The following is a 16,904-nucleotide window of genomic DNA, read 5'->3' as shown; positions in this document are numbered from 1 at the left end:
AGTCAGAGTAAAATGTATGATCCATTTTGATTGGCTAGATCGACAACAAATATTCATTGGTGAGCATGGCTTGCCCCAGGGCGCCTCGTCAAGCCGCCGTTAGACCGAGCCGTCGTCGTGCGTGCTGTCGATGCCGTCACACGAGATAGGTGTACTGCACTCTGCAAGCGTAGAGCCACGAGCTTAACAATCGCAGCACTGACTTGCATCTCTGGGCCCGGAACGAGCGGGATCTAGCATCGCATCAGGGCTACGGCTATGCCTGACGTCTCGTTGGCGATAGCACTGAGCATGACGCGCGCCAAGCGCCCGCCATAGCGATACCCGTAGTCGCTATTACAGCTGGAGGGTGGATCTATCTATGCGGATGCGTCCACCACCCTGCCCAAGGTGAAGCGCTCTTGAACAGGCGTGTCGTCGCCGCCACGTCGCCGCGCCGCACGCATGCTCATCATCCCTTCAAGCGCGCCCAACCACCGAGTATAAAACGGAATGTTTCTTAAAGCTGATTTAAACAGCTACTAGAATATCTGTGAATAACTATGGTTCTGTTTCATTCATCAAGGTGCAACACTGCTATAAACTGTATTAAACTCCAATATTGGCACTTTAATATGGCGCCTCGGCCTCTTGTCCTGGTCGCTCGATTTTCAGCCAATGAAAAAAATACTTTGAAACAGCCAATCCATGTGAGCTAAATCTGAATTTCTACCAATAACATGCGTCAGAGCTTGTGTGATCCGACAGCCGCTGACCTGGAGGAAATCTCAAACTGGCCAATCAGCGATGGGAAACGCCATCTGTTGGTCTCCAGCCGAGAGCCGCACCTCACTGTCTCGGAGTCGCTGTAAGTTACTCTGCACAGCATCTGGCGATTTCAAAAGCCGCTGGCCCAAAGTTACTCTGAATCGACCCTTAATGTGACCGTTATCTTTGCTAAGATTTTGTCGACATAGAGACTTGCCATCTCCTTTCTTTGTTCATTCGTTCGCAGGCGGTAGCGCGTCTCAAGGGTATATAAGAGATGCTTATATACCCTTGCGCGTCTTGCTCTTCTGTAGTCCTGTTCCATGGCATATTGCGGGAGTACCACAACCAATTTCACTTTGTACAGTAGATTGCACAAATACGTAGAGCGACATCCAAGGGCGAGCGAAAGAACAACAAATGCGCTAAGTTAGCTATTTCCTCGTGGCTTGGGCATCCATGATGACCAAACATCGCGGATGACGTGCGTACGTGAAGCTTTGAAAGCCGACGACGTGACCACATCAGCGTCGCAAACAGATGTTTTATGTTGTGCAATCTGCGGGGATTAGCTAAACCTGCGGTCCTCGGGACCTTGCCTTGCATTTTCCATTTTGACGCCGACAAGCCACAGCAGCATGACTTCTCCCTACGACCCGAGCTACACCCACGAATACCTCAGTCTCTCGGATGGCCTTCGCCTCCACTACGTTGACGTGGGGCCCCGCGGTACGATCTTGCTTTTTGTATGCAATTCGCAAACGCAATGTGGGTAGATGCGGTACCGCTCCTTTTGCTCCACGGCTGGCCCGACTTGTGGTGGAGCTGGCGGGTGCGTTCTTTCCGGATCTGGCACGTCGGGTTGATTCATTTCCACAACTTTTCTAGTTTCAAATCCAGCACTTTCGCAAGACGTACCGCGTCATTGTGCCGGATCAACCTGGGTTTGGCGCGACGACGTCACCGAAAGAACCAGAATTCTACCGTCGGAAGAACCTCGCGCTTGTATACGCGCAGCTGCTCGGTACGACGGTCCGCGTGCATGTTGGCACTGACGTTATGCGTAGACCACTTGCAGATCGAGAAGGCCATTGTCGTCGGGCACGACTGGGGCGGCAACATGGCGTGGTCCATGGCGCTCTTCCAGCCGTCGCGCGTCGCAGCTGTCGGCGCCATCTGCACGCCGTACCGTCCGCTAACGCCCGTCAAGCTCACGCTCGAGATCATGGTCAAGTACGCGCCGACGCTGACGTACCAGCTCTTGCTCGTGCAGGACGGCACTGCGGCCCGCTTTGAAGCGAACACGGAAAAGTTCTTCAAGCTCATCTTCCAGTTTCAAGAATCCCATCGCCCCGAAGCCGCGTTCGCAGACCTCAAGGCAATGCTCGACCACTTTGAACAGTTTGAGTTTGACCCGTCGACAAAGAAGGCGAATCTCTCGGACGACGACCTCGCATTCATCGTCGCCAAGTACCAGCGCCAAGGCTTCCAGACGGGCCTGAACTGGTACAAGACGGTTGAGATGGACTACGATGACAAGGTCGGGCTCGACCTGACGCTCCAGCACGACGCGCTCTTCATTGCTGCGACGCATGACATGGCGTTGCCGCCCACGATGAGCATTGGTATGGAGAAGCTGGTGCCCAACCTCACGCGCGGTCTTGTCGACGAAGCAGGCCACTGGGTCCTCTGGGAGGCCCCGGATCAAGTCAACACCATCATGGACGACTGGCTCACCAAGGTCGTCGCCAAGCTCGGACTCGCCGCCGCGCCGTAAATGAGCCGTTGGACCTGTCCCGTACGATGCCTGACGGATTCGTGTTGCATAATTTGATTAGCATAAACCTAAAAATGATTCGACGATAGACCGAACTTTCGCCAAATCCTCCGAAAAGAAGGGATCACTCGTGCAAGAGTACTTTTTGAGTACACTCGTGGCTCGTGTGACTGTCGATGACAGCATCTGGATCGTGTGATCACATACGGTGTCCCTTGCTTGGAGTCGCCTTGGAGCCTCCCATATTGCTCTACTATTAATAGTCTAGTGTGCCGGGATGCGATGTGAACTACGGTACCAATACTGTAGTGGGTCTATTGCTTCTTCAGAAAGTCCCAACGATGCACAACGGCCGTGTCGTTTGAGTTTCGCGCACGACACTATGCGACAATGGTGGGTAGGGTTGTGGAAAGATGACTTGTCTGAGATTTTCTGGTCTGCGAGTTTGTTGAAATAGGTGAGTTGGCATCAACATCGCGTACAAGCGCAGGGCGAAGACGGACTACGGTACGTAAAGATGACCACAACACGGGCAACACCACGGGCAGGAACACAAACATTGGGCGCCAGTATGAATATTCTCGCGCTGATGAGCCGATCGAACATGGAGTGCCCGCGACATGCCGTCGAATGCAGACAACTGTTGGTATGCAGACAGGATGACGCAGCACATCTAGGTTAACTAAGCGTTTAGAAGTTTGGGCTCCTTTTTTTCATTTTCGATTTGTGCACGCCGCGATGACATCCCCATACGACCCCAGCTACACGCACAAGTACGTCAACCTCAAGAACGGTGTTCGCCTCCATTATGTCGACGTGGGTCCCCGAGGTACCGCCGCTGCTGATGCGCATGCTTCTATACTGCACTACGTATAGATGGTATCCCGATGCTACTGCTGCACGGGTGGCCCGATCTCTGGTGGGGCTGGCGGGTACGTTGCTTTTTGCATGAGCTTCCAAAACTCACATAAAACTAGCATCAAATCCAACACTTTCGTGCCAAGTACCGCCTCATCGTGCCGGACCAGCCCGGCTTTGGCGCTACGACGTCGCCCGACGACTACACCAAATACACGCGCAAGGCCGTCGCTGCGGGCTACGCCAACCTGCTCGGTACAACGACCGGCTCATTTTCACCGGATTTCTGACACAATGATCTAGACATTCTCGAGATTGAAAAGGCGATCGTGATTGGCCACGACTGGGGCGGCATGGCAGCGTGGTGCATGGCGCTCTTCCAGCCGTCGCGTGTACTCGCTGTGGGCTCGATCTGCACGCCGTTTTGGGACGTCGTGCCTCAGGGCCTGATCCTCGAAGATTTTGTCGCGATCTTTCCGTCGCTGACGTACCAGCTGTACCTGGTGCAGGACGGCACGGCCGCGGCGTTTGAGGCGAACCCGAACAAGTTCTTTCAGCTTGTGTACGGCTGTAAGCAGCTGCGTCGCCCGGCGTCCGTTACGAACGTGCGCAGCGCCATGGAGGCGCTCGCCGAGTTTGAGTTTGATCCCGCGACGCCGCGCACCAACTTTTCAAGCGACGATTTGCACTACATGGTCGACGAGTACATGCGCCAGGGCTTCCAGCACGGCCTGAATTGGTACAAGACGTGCGAGCTCGACAACCAAGACAAGATGAACATCAACGTGGTTTTGCCGCACGAAGCGCTCTTTGTGAGCGCGGGCCGCGACCAAGCGCTCCTGCCCTCGATGAGCAAGGGCATGGAGACGCTCATTCCAAACCTTGTTCGCGGCCACGTCGAAGAAGCGTCGCACTGGATTCTATGGGAAACTCCGGACAAGGTCAACGCCATTCTCGAGTCGTGGCTTGATACCGTCACGGTCAAATTGAAGCTCGTTTAACCCTAGTCAACGACATCTTGCTGTTGTTTACTCTGTTTGTTGCGATGCAGAGCTATCGACATGTACGCTAGAAACGTCACGTCATGGATCTGGTCAAGGGTCTACTCAATGATCGAGTCTCGTACGGTCGGGTCAAAATCTGGTAGATCTTGGAGCGGACGTACTAAACTGGATCTGCCTTCAAGGGTCAGATGTGCTTTGTACGCAAGGAGATCGATGACAACCACAAAATCTCGATACATCCTTGCAATCACCCGATACTCAAGTCCTAACTCTCTCGCCCAAGGTCGTGTTCTTGGCACTTTCCACTTGGCGATCACCGACTTCGGCGGCCTTTCTCGAGCGTTTCGCTTTGCTAGTCATCCGGATAATCGTGCTATCCCGCCGGATACCAGCCGAGTCCACTTAGGTGCGAGACAAGGCTGATTGGTGTCGGCCATTTTCGTATCCGCCATGGACGCCCGCCACCTTGAGACGCAAGATGTCCTCCTCGAAGACGAGGAGATGATCCTCGAAGACGAAGTCACGCAGGAGTATGAACTCGGCGACGTGCCAGGTAGACGGTGACATGTAATGCATGAGAAGTATGCATGGCTTCTAGATGAGGACGACGACGACGACATGGAAGTCGATGGCGACGAAGGCGAGGCGGATGTCTCGGCCGAGATTGTCGACGACGCCCGCATGGTATGCGTCAACTGGCGCGACAAGGACGCTCACATGCGACACAGGTGTTTCACGGCCATAACGGCCCTGTCTACGCCATCAGCGTCCACCCGCTCGACAAGAACATTGTGCTGAGCGGTGGCGGCGACGACGTCGGTTTGATCTGGAGCATCGAAGACCTCTCGATCAAGCACGTGCTTAAGGGCCACACCGACTCGGTGGTGGCCGTGGGCTTTAGCTGCGACGGTGTGCTCGCCGCGACCGGCGGCTACGACGGTATCGTCAAGGTCTGGAACGTCCAGACCGGCGCGCTGCTTCATACGCTCGATGGTCCGTCGCAGGAGATTGAGTGGATCAAGTGGCATGCCAAGGTAGTTGGAGCTCCAACGACGCATCTCATTTGATGGGGTTAGGGCAACGTGCTTCTCGCGGGCTCGGGCGACGGCACAGCGTGGATGTGGCTAGCGGCCACGGGCGAGTGCATGCACGTATTTGCGGGACACGAAGACAGCATCACCTGCGGCTCGTTCACGGGCTCGGGCAAGATGATCGCGACCGGGTCGGCCGACTGCACGGTGCGTCTTTGGAACCCCAAGACTGGCGAGTGCGCGCACGTCTTCCGTGGCAACGAGTTCCACGAAGGCCCGATCTGCAATGTGCTCTGCCACCCCAAGCAGCCTGTCATGATCTCGTGCTCCCAAGACGGCACGGCGCGCCTTCTCCACATCCAAAACAAGCGCCAGCTCGCCGTCTTCTCGCACGCGACCAACGAAGCGGCGGCCGGCACGATCGCGGCCGACGATTCAATGGCCGTCAACTCGGTCGAATGGTATACACTGTCGTGCGGTTGTTGGACTCGACCAACTGACGCAACTGTCTAGCGCTGGCTTTTGCAACACGCTCAACTGGTGTGCGACGGCCGACTTGGGCGGTGAGCTCCGCATTTGGGACCTCGCCACGTACCAGTGCCGCCACGTGTGCCGCCACGAAGCCGGCGTCATCAAGCTCATGTGGCACCCGACCGAGCCGGTAGGCAGCGTCGTTTGGCTCCGACTCGGGCTCATAGACTTTCACTTAGTTTGTGTACACGTGCACGGTGGACGGTATGATCCACGTCTGGGATGCGCGCAGCGGCCAGCTCCAGCGGTCGCTCTCGGGCCACCAGGTATAAATGTCATGCTGTTGAAGCAAAGGAAGCGACAACAACGTGCGTAGGAGATGATCCTCGACATGGACCTCATTGTCCGCAACGGGCAGCTGGCCGATCTCGTCACGGCGAGCGACGACGAGACCGTGCGGATATTCAGCCTCGAATAAGACAGTGGCGACGCGCAAGCGTATGCCTACAAGGCCATTTTTGAACAAAATTTTGTCTACCATTCTGGACTCTACCCTGCATTCCGCGTCGAAAGCCCGTCGGACAAGCATCGTACACTTGGACTTGGTGGTTGGCGAGTCGATGCCTCGAGCTAACGCTAGGGGCCAACGCCGGCCGTTGCCAAGGTCTCGCCGCAGGAGACAGGCATCGGCGCCTCTTCCACCAACTTGAGTTAGATACAAAGACATTATGGCGCGACAAGATACCATTGCTATGTGATCTTTAAAGCCGACTAGAAGGACTAGGAATGACGCCGTTGACAACAAGTGAGAACAGCAGTGTCTGGAACGAGCGACGTAGCTCTGCCAACTACAGTGTAGTAAAAAGCGACCGGCTATAAGATCTTGACCAACTAAATCGTCGAGATGCGCGTGCTCGGGCACAAATTCAGTTGAGTTCTCTTCCGCGCACCGTCCGTCAAAGCATGGCGGACAGCGTCAGGACAGTCATGACAGGACGCTCGTGCGGGATGTTGCAAGGATACCGAAGCGAGCGATAAGGTGAGAACAGCACGTGGCGCTGCCGTGGCATTGTCCACGCACAATACTTTGAGTGTTAGAATGTGTCTCTTGCCATGTGGACAACATCAAAAGGTTATATAGTTATATAATTCTCTAACTGTTTCGGGTTAGTATCTACTTCACCAGCTCTAGTCCACGCGGTGGCGTAGCAGACACGACGCACTAAATCGACTACTCTACGTGTCTCGGTACAACGTCGCTTGCTTATGCGTCGTACAACCTACACATCGTGTGAGTTCAATGCCCTCGTACAAGCAGCGTACACTTCGTTTTGGAAGCTGGAGCCGCTCGCGGCCGCATCGGCGTGCGACTGGAACTTGAGCACTTCGTTCTTGCCGAGGTCGAGCACCTTGCGGAAGTTGCGGCCCACCGTGCGCTGCAGCGGCTCGTTGACCGCCGTCTTGGTCCAGACCGCAAGACGGTCCTGCGACTTGCGCACACTCACGACGCAGCCGCAAATGTCATCTTCGTCTTCGAGCGCTTCGCCAATCAACGCCAACATCTACGCTCCCCATAAGCCTTCCAATGCGCAAGCATGCGACTCCCTACCACATGCATCCACGAGTCGTCGAGGCGCGCACGGCGCTGTCGCGTGTTGGTGAGGATCCACTTGCCGCCCTTCATGTTGATCGGGTCTTCCCACATGGGCCGGATGCCCTCCTTGAAGAGGTGGTAGTTGCTGCCCGTCGAGAGCTTGGTCGGCGGCAGCACGTTGTTGAAGAGGCACCAAAAGTCCTCGACCGTCTCAAACGTGTAAATGAGCTTGAGGTTCTCTTCCCAGCTCTCGGTCGCGAGCTTCTTCTTCGGGTTGTCGTACCAGAGGACCCACTTGTGCTGCAGCGGGTGCTAGCATCGGCTAAGACTCATTGAATCGCACGTCGCGGGCAAGTACCTTGGGCCCGAGCTCCATGGTCACGGCTACGACGGGCGCGGCCTCCTCGGCGGCGGGCGTCTCGGCGGCCACCGTCTCGGCGACGGGCGTAGCGATGGGTTGCGGGTCGTCCGACATGCTGCTTCGGGTCGGTCGACTTGGTTGCGAATGGCAACAATTGGTTTGAGTTGCCCGAGCGGCTTTGTTGGTCGCTGCGCTTTGGTGGGGTGCGTGGCCTTTTATTTAAATGTCGTTCGTCCACTTTTTTAAATACCTAGACATTTGTATATTTGTCTCACTTGGATGTCATTATAATGCATGGCTTTTCCCCCGCCTGTCATGGGACATGGTCAATTAATTTCACGTGCGCGATGGTTTCTGAGTTTATTTTTATTCCAATGCCATGGTATCTATACAAACATTAAGCTTATGGCCATTGACGCACGATGCAAACCGAATTAAATTGCGTGTGCGCCGGCCGGTTTATTATTATACCGTTGCAGACAAGCCATCAGCGTTGAGAGGACGATGCCACTCAAACACTCGGCGCGACTAAACTCGAGCCGAGTCGACTAGATTCGAGTCGACTAGATTTGAACGGGCCATAAACTAAATGAATACGAAGAAAGGTCCTTCCATACATGACGTCAACGAGTACGTGGCACACCTCACGTCGAGGATTTGCCAAAAAGGCGCGCCAAAACCGTCCGGTAGTTGATCGGCCCAGCCGCGCCAAACGCTTCATCGAGGAGACGGAGGTCGCTCTCGTTGATCTACAGTCGTAGCATAGTGAGAAGTGCCGACACGATGAGAGTGATAGTACATCCAGTCGGCAGTCGGCTAGGACCGCGTGCAACTGGTCGAGCGTCACGTGGCCGCCGTACGACTCGTCGTAGCGCAGAAAGAGGTGGTGGACGTCCTTTGCATGCAGCTTTGCCTCTTTCAAGGCTGCTCGAAGATCGCTCATCACGACGTCGATTGTGCGTCCGACCAAGTGCGACACAAAGTGTCGGTAGTCGAGCACGCCGTCGACACCAAAGGTGTCCATGATCCAAGAGACAATATTGTCCGTGACGCGCGGAAACTCGAGCTTCACGAGCCCTTTGCGCAACTCGAGCGCGTCAATGTCGCCGGACCCATTCGTGTCAAAGTGGGCAAAGCACTCGGTCGGACTCACGCCGTTGGCCGCGGCGTCGCGAAGAAAGGCCTTGAGCTGGTCCACAATCGGGCGCGCTGCGTCTTGCGCCGATGGCGTCGGGTTGTCGGACGTCTCGGACACCGGTTCTTGCAGCGCTGCCTGGAGCATGGCCACATACTGGATGCTACGGTCGCCGCCGGGAAACGCCAGCACGAGCTCCCGGACCTGCGGCGGTGTCAGCACAATGCCGAGGTGCTTGAGCGCGATAAAGACATCAGCGACAGGCAGCACGCCGTGGGCGTCTGGGTCCAACGAGCCAAAGATCGACAGGACAGAGTCCCGAGGCTTGGTGCGGAGCTGCTGCAGAACGACCGCGACAGTTGACGCCTCGTCCTCGTCCGACTCGCTCCTTGTGGACGGGCGGACACGGACCATTGCTCGGAGAAAGAGCTTGTAGGAGATGGCACGGTCGCGGTTGACGTCAAAGAGGTGTCCGAGACGTCGCACTTCGGACGAAGACAAGGCAACTCCGTGCTCGGCCAAGACGCTGCAAAAGGTCTGCAGCGGCAACGCATTAGAGCCCTCATCGCTTGCCGATAACCGTTGCGAGACTGCCGCGAACCGCGTCGGGGAAGTCCAGAGCTGGCCGCCGACTTTCTCGAGTAGCTCGAACCGGTATGGGTCCAGCACAAACGCATCAAACTCGACACGCGAGATGACGTTGGTCTTGAAGATCGACATGGCATCAAAGAGGCCTTGGACGTCTCCGATCGACCTACAATAGATGCATAAACGACCAACGAACAATGGACTAGACTGTACACAGTATAGTGCAGCGCACGCAACCCAAGTTCGAGCGCTTCGAGACTGAGAAACCCTTGCTGGGCGCGATCAAAGTGCGCAAAGGCCGGTGCGATCGCGGCGTAGATCGACACGTCGTGCGTCATGCGCTCGGTCGTCAGCGCACCTTTGAGTCGAATGCGAAGCCGTAGCGACTCGTCAAGCTGCCATAAAGGGTTGACGTCGTGCCGAGCTTCGTGGAGCAAATGAAGGTAGTTGATGCCACCGCCGTCGTTCGCATGGCTTTGCGACTGCCGAAAGTGCTGAACGAGGTACCCGACACTCTCGGGCCCGTGCTCGACCATGTTGAGACCGAGCTCAATGAGAGCGGCCTTGACGTCCAGCGGCGCAATTGCGCCCGACCAATCGGCGTCAAATTGCTCGATGACGCGACGGTAGTCGACGCCTCTTGCTACGCTGTTTTGAATCAAGAGTGTCAGCACGTGCAGGCTGCGCTGGAGCTCTGTGCTACGTCCTTGGGCGGCCGGCGCCTCGGGCGTGGATGGTTTCGCGATCGGCCGAGCTACCTGCTCGAGGAGCGACATCACCGCCTGTAGGGACACGCGTCCCGTCTTGACGTTGACAAGCGCAGGAAGCAGCGGCCGCAGCCGGTCGAGCGCGATCAAGTTTGGTGACGGTAGTGTCTTTGCGAGTACCGCTGGTACTTTGAGCGGCGGGGCATCCGTCTTGCCTTTTTGGGTCATGTAGTCGTTCAGGTTGGCAATCCAGTCGCGCCAGAGGGTAGGGTCCGCCGCCGACGCCGCGTCTTGGAGCGCTGTGACAAGGAGGCGGTGGTGCTTTTCCTGCGTATCTGGCGGCGATGCCGCCTTCGTCTCGGGCGCCAGGAGCACGTGCTTCAAGAACTTTCGATACTCGAGCGTGTGGCGGTCCTTGGCGTGGGCCGCGTAGATCGCATGAACATCGTCGCTGCTCAAGTCGACGCCGAGCTTCCGCCAGCAGAGGGTGAAGATATCGGGCTCGACGAGGCCCGCATCGCGCCCGTCGTAGGCTTCGAACGTCGCGACGACCTTGCTTCGTTGCAACTGCACGATCGAGCGCAGGACGGAGAGAAGCATGGGCACGTCGACAGGCTTGGGCTCGACGGGGGCGCCCGAGTCCATGCTCACAAAGCGCGTGTGGTCGACGACATCGACGAGATCGGGGTCCAGCGCCTTAAGCAGCACGCGGACATCTTCAGTGGAGAGCGGTAGCGCCAACGTCTCGAGCACCGTCGACGCGAACGCCGCGCGGGACACGGGTGGCGAGAAGGCTGAGAGCCACTGGGAGAGGATACTCGAGACAGCAACATTCTCGGTGCGTGCGCGCTCTTGGGCCAGCGCTTGAAGCCGCGCCTCGATCCCTCGGAGACTCACGCTCGGCACGTGACTCCACTCGACAAAGGCACGGTACTGGACCTTGCCGTGGGTGTAAAATTGGGGTATGAGCACGTTGTGCACGGCGGGCGATGGCAAGACAAAGCCCGACCGGAGGAGCACGGCGGCAAACTCGTCCGCGCCAATGCACCCGAGCTTGCGCCAGTCGTAGCGGCCAAACGCTTGCAACAGCAGCGTCGCGTCTTGGACAACAAGCCGCCGCGCGTTCCACGCGAGGTGTTGCAACGTATTGAGGTCCAAGTGCTCGAACGTAGTGGGTCGGGACGTGGGCGGGGGGGGCGTGAAGAGCCCCCAGAGCGTGCCTGCACCAATGCTGCCGACCTGGTGCTTGTCCACGTACTGCCACAAGAGTGCTTGGTCGGACCACGAGAAGTCGACGACGTTGGCTTGCTTCCATAGCGTCGCCAGCTGCAGCTTTGTAAAGGTGTCACTCGGGCGGGCTTGGGCCAGCGCCAGCTACAAATCAACGTCACCCTTATCCACCAAATCCCAAGTGGCGTCATACCTTGATGGTTTGCAGCACGGGCGTACTGAGGCGGTGAAGGCGGACTTTGATCTTTTGCAGCTGAACGTTGTGCGGCAGCGCGAGGACGTACTGGAAGAACGCGCGGTAGTCGACGCCAAACCCACTCACGTCAAAGAGCTGCATGATGAGCTTGGCTTGCGTGCTCGAAAGGACGGTGCACACGTGACGCAGAAGGTCGCTAAAAGTGGCGTACGACAGCACGCCCGTGTTGGTGCTGTCAGCGTCCACAAACAAAGCGTACTCGGCTTCCTACGACCCCAAACATGCGTCGCACTCTGCATGGAGACAGAGGTACCTCGAGAAGCAGCGTCTGCAGGAGCTTCAGCAATGGCGGCGTCTGTTGCACGGCGCTCGCACACGTTCGCAAAAAGTGAATCAGGGGCGCATACGCAATGCGGCGCGCCCCCGGCGTCGTAAAGTACCCCAAGAGGCAACCAACGTGCTCGGGCTTGAGCGCCAAGACGCCCGGCGGCTGGTGGAGGACGTGCAGCATCTGCTTCTTGGAGAGCACGCCGGCATGCGCAGAATCCAGACTCGTGCACAGCTGAATCCATTGGCTCGTCACGCTTTCGTGCAGCTCCATGTGCCCACTGACAAACACTTCAACGTCGACGATGGTGCAGCGCGTCACGTCCGCGACAGGCGGCGCCACTATAGCACGAGGTGCCGGCTCCCGCGTCCGGCGAAACTGGCGCTGGATCGACCGCGCGGCGACGTCCGTCGATGGAAGCGTCGGCGCATCCAGCACAAACGACTGCTGGCTGGCGGCCGCGGCCGTCTTCATCCGTTCTTGGAAGGCCGCTTTTCGCTGTTCAAACTCTGTCGTTGCCACATGTGATTTGGTGCGGCTCGAGTATGCGGTTTTGGGCTGGAGCACTTCCTCGTCCTTGCCATCGTCCGGTGCAGAAGCGGTGGAAGCCGGCAATTTGAGCGAGCTCGCTGCCTCGTCGTGCAGCTCGTTTGACGCTTCGACTTGCTGTGGGTCGTAAATGTGAAACCCCAGCACGCCCAGCCCCCGCTTGAACTCGGCGCGGCTCACGTACTGGCACTGCGTTGGATCGTAGCGCTCGAACGGCCGAAGCAGCGCGCTCGGCTTCTCTTGGCGCTCGAAAAGCCGGATCGTGTCACGAATCTTTTGTGCGACAAAGCGCGCCTGGCACAACGGCGACGGCTCCAAGTGCAGCGCGAGCTCGGACGCGTGGAAGAAGCCATTCGGGTTTCCCAAGACGGACGCCAAGAGCGTGACGTAGTTTGGCGTCACGATCAAATTCCGAGCTTTGCAGCGCTGCACAAAGGCGTCTTGTGTGAGGAGCTTGGGCTCGAGCGCCAAAAACTTGTTGATCGGCACATCATGGGCGTGGGCTTCGTGCATGAGGTGTCGAAGGGCCGAGTGGAACCACTCGAGCATCTCGAGAAACGCTGGTGAGACGTAGAGACTCGCGTGGGCGTAGATCAAAAACGACTTGTAGCACACGCGGCCGTCTTGCAAAAATGAGAAATGCCCCATGAGGTCGTGCACATCCTGCAGTGTGAGCGCGTTGGCATTCGCAGGGGCGACGCCGAGCTCGGTGAGCACTTGGAACGGGTGCTTCCACTGCAGCGTGAGGAGGAGCTCGCCAGCTGAGACACCGCAAGGATCGAGGACCGCAAACCACCCGCTGATCGCGTCTCCCGACGCCAGTGCTTTTAGCGGCACATTGCAGGTCCCGAGGACGCCGCCACTCGACTCGTCACTAGTAGCATTCGTGTCGTTGTCGTCAAAGAGCGTAAGGGCCAGCGATACGGTCTTGAAGAACTGCTTGAGGCACATATCGACCGAGACAGAGAAGCGATGCGTGCTGTGCTCAAACGACGGCGTCGCCGTGTGGGGCGCAATGTCCGTAAAGACGTCTGGAAACCCGAGCAGTTGGTAGTGGACATATGCACTCGGTGGGCGCCCCGACGCGGTGTAGAGCTTGCGCCCCGCGACAATGGCAATCTACGCATACAGCGTCTTGGTTTTAGCACCAAGCGCAAACGCACCTCGAGGTCGTTGAGCGGCCCGAGGTGACTCACTGCGTCTTGCAGAACAAGCGCACTTTCGAGGTTTTGATTCGGCGTGTCGCCCAAGAAAGCATGATCAGCGGGATGCGCTTGCAGATGCAGCTGCCACGTTTCCGAGACTGGAATCGCCATGCGGAGGACGAGGTTCATGGTGCCAATGATGGCGTTGGTTGTCGTATGGCGAATCGGTACACTCGTGTCGCGTAAGACCCCTCGACTCGCGAGCAGCGGGCGCAAGGGCAGTGCGGTGCGCCCGACGACATGAAAGTCCCCTTGGATGGCTTGGTGGACTTCAAGCGCGAGCTGATCGGAGGCAAGGTACCGTAGGAAAAACGCATCGGCCGTCACCTGTCAACCTCCAAATCAATGCAATTCGCCAATACAAGGGCAGACCTTGTACGATGTGGCAAAGTTGTACACGGGGTCGCTGCCCGTCAAGAGCGCGGTCGGTTGCGACTCGAAATCGTAGAAATCGCAGAGCACGAACGTACAGCTCGTGCCATGCACGTACTTTGGCTCGAAATGCGCCGAGACGACCCAAATCTCCAAGAGGTTGTCGCCTATACGCACATTCAAGCGTCTCAAACGAACTCGTGCATCGTGCCTTGGTCGAGTTCATCGGCGCCTGCCACGACACACCCTTCGTCAACCTGTTCTTCACCTCCAATCCCATCGATCTCAGGTAAAGACAAGTTGTCGTCGTTGCAACGCGACGTCGAAGGGTGCGCTGCGAGGTACTTGAGTTGCCGAATCTGCGCTTCAAGCACCGCGATCTTCTTGAGACGCTGCTCGGTCAAGAGCTCGAGCGTCGAGATCTTCTTGAGAAGCGCGCCATGCGATGCGTCCTTACGCGACACGAGGTCCTCAATCTCGAGGCTGAGCTCTCGGTTGATGCTCGTTTGTGCCTGCAGCATCTTTTCACAGCGCTCGAGCTCCTGCGTTGACGAGAGGTGCGCGATCTGGAGCGTGTGGACCTTCTGCTTGAGCACATGCACGCTATTCCATAAATGATGACACGGGAGACCGCATAAGTGTGTCGCAACCTGCTATCGCGGTCGGTCTGTAAGGGGCTAAACAGCTCCTTGTTGGCGGCATCGTCAAGCATACGACGGGCGGTCACCGGCATGCCCCTACACGGTTTGAGTGGATACTACAACGGACACTCTGTCTACTCTGTCTTGGACGGCAGCGATAACGGCGGCGGAAGCTCAAACGTCTCGGTTTGCACCGACACCTTGATGGGACTCGCGTCTTTGGACGGAGTATGGGCGGGTGCAACGGCGGCGACTTGTGGCGGCGCCTCGATGAGAATCGTGGTCGGTTGATGGCGCTGGAACTGCTGCCGATTGCGCTCTTCGTCGAGCTCCTTCTTGAGCCGAAGGACGTCTTGCTCGAGCGCTTCTTTGGCTTGCTTGGTGAGCCGAACGTTGCTCTGGAGCTCTTGGATCGCGGCCACGTGCTTGGCAGCGTCCGCCTGCAGCGTTTCGTTGGCCTTTTTCAGCATCATATTTTGTTTTTCGAGCTCGACGATCTTGTCGATGCGCTCTTTGCGCTGAAACGCATCGTTGATGAACGGACTCTCACAGAGCGACGTCATGCGCTCTTCCAACTTGGCATTCTACCGAAAAGTGAGCTACTTGCAGTCGCATCGAACGCGGTACTTGGTCTTGGAGCATTGCGACTTCGTCTTTGAGGTCCTTTGTCTTGGCCGCGCGCTTCTCGAGCTGCTCTTTGGCCATCTGCGCGTCCTGCAGCTCGGCGCGAAGCCGGTGAATGACCCGGTTGAAGCTCTCCATTTGTTCGAGTGTCTTTTCCTACCATATACAGACCCGATGTCGTTCAACGATCGATTGGGATGAGGTACATCGATACCTGGATCTCGCGCTCCGCCACGGCTTTGGACTCGAGGTTGTCAAAGCGAGCGTTCAAGATCACGAGCTGGGCTTGGCGATCGCGCAGCTCGCGCTGGAGCTGCTCGACTTCGACCGAGCCCAAATGGGACCGATGCCGAAGGTTGTTGTCGCCGTGGTCGTCGTGGTCGTCGGCGGCGCGCTTGAGCGCTTCGTTTTCTTGCTGGAGTTGGAGCAAACGGCGCTCGGCGGTCACTAGCCGTGCTTTCAACGCGTCTTCGAGCTCCGGGTTCCGGCTCGCTTTCTCGCGGTGCATGTCGCGGGCTAAATGCGCGTAGCTCTCCAAAGGCGCGGTCGGGGCGTGGGCACGACTCGCCGTCGGCGTCGATACCTCGTCCTTCTTCGTACGCGCCGGGTGCTTGGTCTTGAGCAGCGTGAGTTGGCCCTTGAGCTGTCGCGTCGCCTCGGTCGAGAGCTGTGCCTTCTTGCGCAGCGCTGCATTCTCGCGCTTGAGCTCGTCGACAAAGCGCTCCGTGTCCAAGTCGCGCTTCCCGTGGGCTTTGGCTACGAGGCAACGTCAGGTGCTGGAAGCTAGCGTACAATGTAGTACTTGGCGATGTGGCTTCGGGGCTGGCCTCGCGCTCCTTGCGCTTGAGCGTCTCCTCGATCATCGCGAGCTTGGTGTACATGCTACATGGCATGAGGCCTCGCGTGGAGCGATCGGTCGTACCGCTTGATGGTCGCCTCCTGCTCGTTCTTCTTGCGCTTCAGCGCCAAGTTCTCTTCGCGCAGGTCCAGGTACTTGTCCTCATACGTGGCCTTGGCTGCGTCCGCCATCGCCCGAACCGACGCAAGATACCAACATCGTCCGCATACCGCACCGTTTATCCGGTATCGACCTCGACACCCATTTGGCTTCGATCTTCGATTCTACTAACGGTTGAGCGGTTTGGGCGAGCCACAAAGCAGACGAGATCTTTTCGAGGAGGAGATTGAGCAAGTACATGCTCTAGACCCAATTTCCATGCTATCTATCTAGTCGAGAGAGATTCATGTCTCGTATATGGGTGTACCTGAAACAATAGCGCACGGGGCATGCTCAACCGAGCGGTTAGATTCGAAGAAAATGAAAATCGAAGTAGAAAACTTTGTAGGTGAATTTCTTGACCCCACAGCGTCAACCGATCAAACGACATAGCGCGTTATGACCTCCTCGGTGTCCTCTATCGCCATGCCAAATTTGAGCGATTTTTTTTCCCGACACGTTTGGCGATTCCAGTCTCGCTGCGTCGTT

The 16,904-nt window shown here is 57.3% G+C and overlaps 5 protein-coding genes across 5 annotated transcripts; 3 read left to right on the top strand and 2 right to left on the bottom strand.

Moving 5' to 3' along the window:
* Positions 1 to 1,365: 1,365 nt before the first annotated feature.
* SDRG_15738 (hypothetical protein) lies at positions 1,366 to 2,627 on the top strand. Its single transcript, XM_008621920.1, has 4 exons — positions 1,366 to 1,476; positions 1,524 to 1,579; positions 1,636 to 1,771; positions 1,815 to 2,627. The coding sequence occupies exons 1-4, from the start codon at positions 1,386 to 1,388 to the stop codon at positions 2,522 to 2,524; spliced, it is 993 nt and encodes a 330-aa protein (XP_008620142.1). The 5' UTR covers positions 1,366 to 1,385; the 3' UTR covers positions 2,525 to 2,627.
* A 628-nt stretch (positions 2,628 to 3,255) lies between these two features.
* SDRG_15737 (hypothetical protein) lies at positions 3,256 to 4,461 on the top strand. The gene is made up of 4 exons (XM_008621919.1): positions 3,256 to 3,353; positions 3,401 to 3,456; positions 3,502 to 3,637; positions 3,686 to 4,461. Exons 1-4 carry the CDS (start codon positions 3,263 to 3,265, stop codon positions 4,381 to 4,383), a joined length of 981 nt encoding a protein of 326 aa, XP_008620141.1. The 5' UTR covers positions 3,256 to 3,262; the 3' UTR covers positions 4,384 to 4,461.
* A 342-nt stretch (positions 4,462 to 4,803) lies between these two features.
* SDRG_15736 (hypothetical protein) lies at positions 4,804 to 6,428 on the top strand. The gene is made up of 7 exons (XM_008621918.1): positions 4,804 to 4,939; positions 4,985 to 5,070; positions 5,115 to 5,420; positions 5,463 to 5,878; positions 5,931 to 6,078; positions 6,128 to 6,214; positions 6,265 to 6,428. Exons 1-7 carry the CDS (start codon positions 4,837 to 4,839, stop codon positions 6,364 to 6,366), a joined length of 1,248 nt encoding a protein of 415 aa, XP_008620140.1. The 5' UTR covers positions 4,804 to 4,836; the 3' UTR covers positions 6,367 to 6,428.
* Positions 6,429 to 7,002: 574 nt separating this feature from the next.
* Positions 7,003 to 8,051, bottom strand: SDRG_15735 (hypothetical protein). The gene is made up of 4 exons (XM_008621917.1): positions 7,841 to 8,051; positions 7,498 to 7,794; positions 7,212 to 7,450; positions 7,003 to 7,168 (listed from the first exon to the last, which is right to left on the bottom strand). Exons 1-4 carry the CDS (start codon positions 7,955 to 7,957, stop codon positions 7,153 to 7,155), a joined length of 669 nt encoding a protein of 222 aa, XP_008620139.1. The 5' UTR covers positions 7,958 to 8,051; the 3' UTR covers positions 7,003 to 7,152.
* Positions 8,052 to 8,197: 146 nt separating this feature from the next.
* On the bottom strand, positions 8,198 to 16,468 carry SDRG_15734 (hypothetical protein). The gene is made up of 14 exons (XM_008621916.1): positions 16,341 to 16,468; positions 16,221 to 16,300; positions 15,633 to 16,174; positions 15,422 to 15,574; positions 14,933 to 15,378; positions 14,804 to 14,890; positions 14,365 to 14,756; positions 14,154 to 14,320; positions 13,740 to 14,108; positions 12,013 to 13,695; positions 11,697 to 11,966; positions 9,780 to 11,647; positions 8,643 to 9,732; positions 8,198 to 8,592 (listed from the first exon to the last, which is right to left on the bottom strand). Exons 1-14 carry the CDS (start codon positions 16,445 to 16,447, stop codon positions 8,488 to 8,490), a joined length of 7,359 nt encoding a protein of 2,452 aa, XP_008620138.1. The 5' UTR covers positions 16,448 to 16,468; the 3' UTR covers positions 8,198 to 8,487.
* Positions 16,469 to 16,904: the final 436 nt, after the last annotated feature.

Source organism: Saprolegnia diclina (assembly GCF_000281045.1).
Source record: "Saprolegnia diclina VS20 unplaced genomic scaffold supercont1.101, whole genome shotgun sequence".
NCBI lineage: Eukaryota > Oomycota > Saprolegniomycetes > Saprolegniales > Saprolegniaceae > Saprolegnia > Saprolegnia diclina.
Note: the sequence above shows the minus strand (reverse complement) of the source record. Positions and strands in the feature narration are given on the sequence as shown.

What these genes read in the sequence shown, in the direction of transcription:
- SDRG_15735 (XM_008621917.1), bottom strand. Translation starts at nt 7,957, where the DNA reads ATGTCGGACGACCCGCAACCCATCGCTACGCCCGTCGCCGAGACGGTG. An exon ending in CCATGGAGCTCGGGCCCAAG is followed by an intron (nt 7,795 to 7,840) that starts GTACTTGCCCGC and finishes AGCCGATGCTAG; the next exon opens with CACCCGCTGCAGCACAAGTG. An exon ending in ACGACTCGTGGATGCATGTG is followed by an intron (nt 7,451 to 7,497) that starts GTAGGGAGTCGC and finishes TGGGGAGCGTAG; the next exon opens with ATGTTGGCGTTGATTGGCGA.
- SDRG_15734 (XM_008621916.1), bottom strand. Translation starts at nt 16,447, where the DNA reads ATGGCGGACGCAGCCAAGGCCACGTATGAGGACAAGTACCTGGACCTG. An exon ending in TCGCAATGCTCCAAGACCAA is followed by an intron (nt 15,379 to 15,421) that starts GTACCGCGTTCG and finishes ACTTTTCGGTAG; the next exon opens with AATGCCAAGTTGGAAGAGCG. An exon ending in TCGCTGCCGTCCAAGACAGA is followed by an intron (nt 14,891 to 14,932) that starts GTAGACAGAGTG and finishes CAAACCGTGTAG; the next exon opens with GGGCATGCCGGTGACCGCCC.
- SDRG_15737 (XM_008621919.1), top strand. Translation starts at nt 3,263, where the DNA reads ATGACATCCCCATACGACCCCAGCTACACGCACAAGTACGTCAACCTC. An exon ending in TGTCGACGTGGGTCCCCGAG is followed by an intron (nt 3,354 to 3,400) that starts GTACCGCCGCTG and finishes CACTACGTATAG; the next exon opens with ATGGTATCCCGATGCTACTG. An exon ending in GGGCTACGCCAACCTGCTCG is followed by an intron (nt 3,638 to 3,685) that starts GTACAACGACCG and finishes ACAATGATCTAG; the next exon opens with ACATTCTCGAGATTGAAAAG.
- SDRG_15738 (XM_008621920.1), top strand. Translation starts at nt 1,386, where the DNA reads ATGACTTCTCCCTACGACCCGAGCTACACCCACGAATACCTCAGTCTC. An exon ending in CGTTGACGTGGGGCCCCGCG is followed by an intron (nt 1,477 to 1,523) that starts GTACGATCTTGC and finishes CAATGTGGGTAG; the next exon opens with ATGCGGTACCGCTCCTTTTG. An exon ending in ACTTGTGGTGGAGCTGGCGG is followed by an intron (nt 1,580 to 1,635) that starts GTGCGTTCTTTC and finishes CAACTTTTCTAG; the next exon opens with TTTCAAATCCAGCACTTTCG.
- SDRG_15736 (XM_008621918.1), top strand. Translation starts at nt 4,837, where the DNA reads ATGGACGCCCGCCACCTTGAGACGCAAGATGTCCTCCTCGAAGACGAG. An exon ending in TTGTCGACGACGCCCGCATG is followed by an intron (nt 5,071 to 5,114) that starts GTATGCGTCAAC and finishes CATGCGACACAG; the next exon opens with GTGTTTCACGGCCATAACGG. An exon ending in GGATCAAGTGGCATGCCAAG is followed by an intron (nt 5,421 to 5,462) that starts GTAGTTGGAGCT and finishes TGATGGGGTTAG; the next exon opens with GGCAACGTGCTTCTCGCGGG.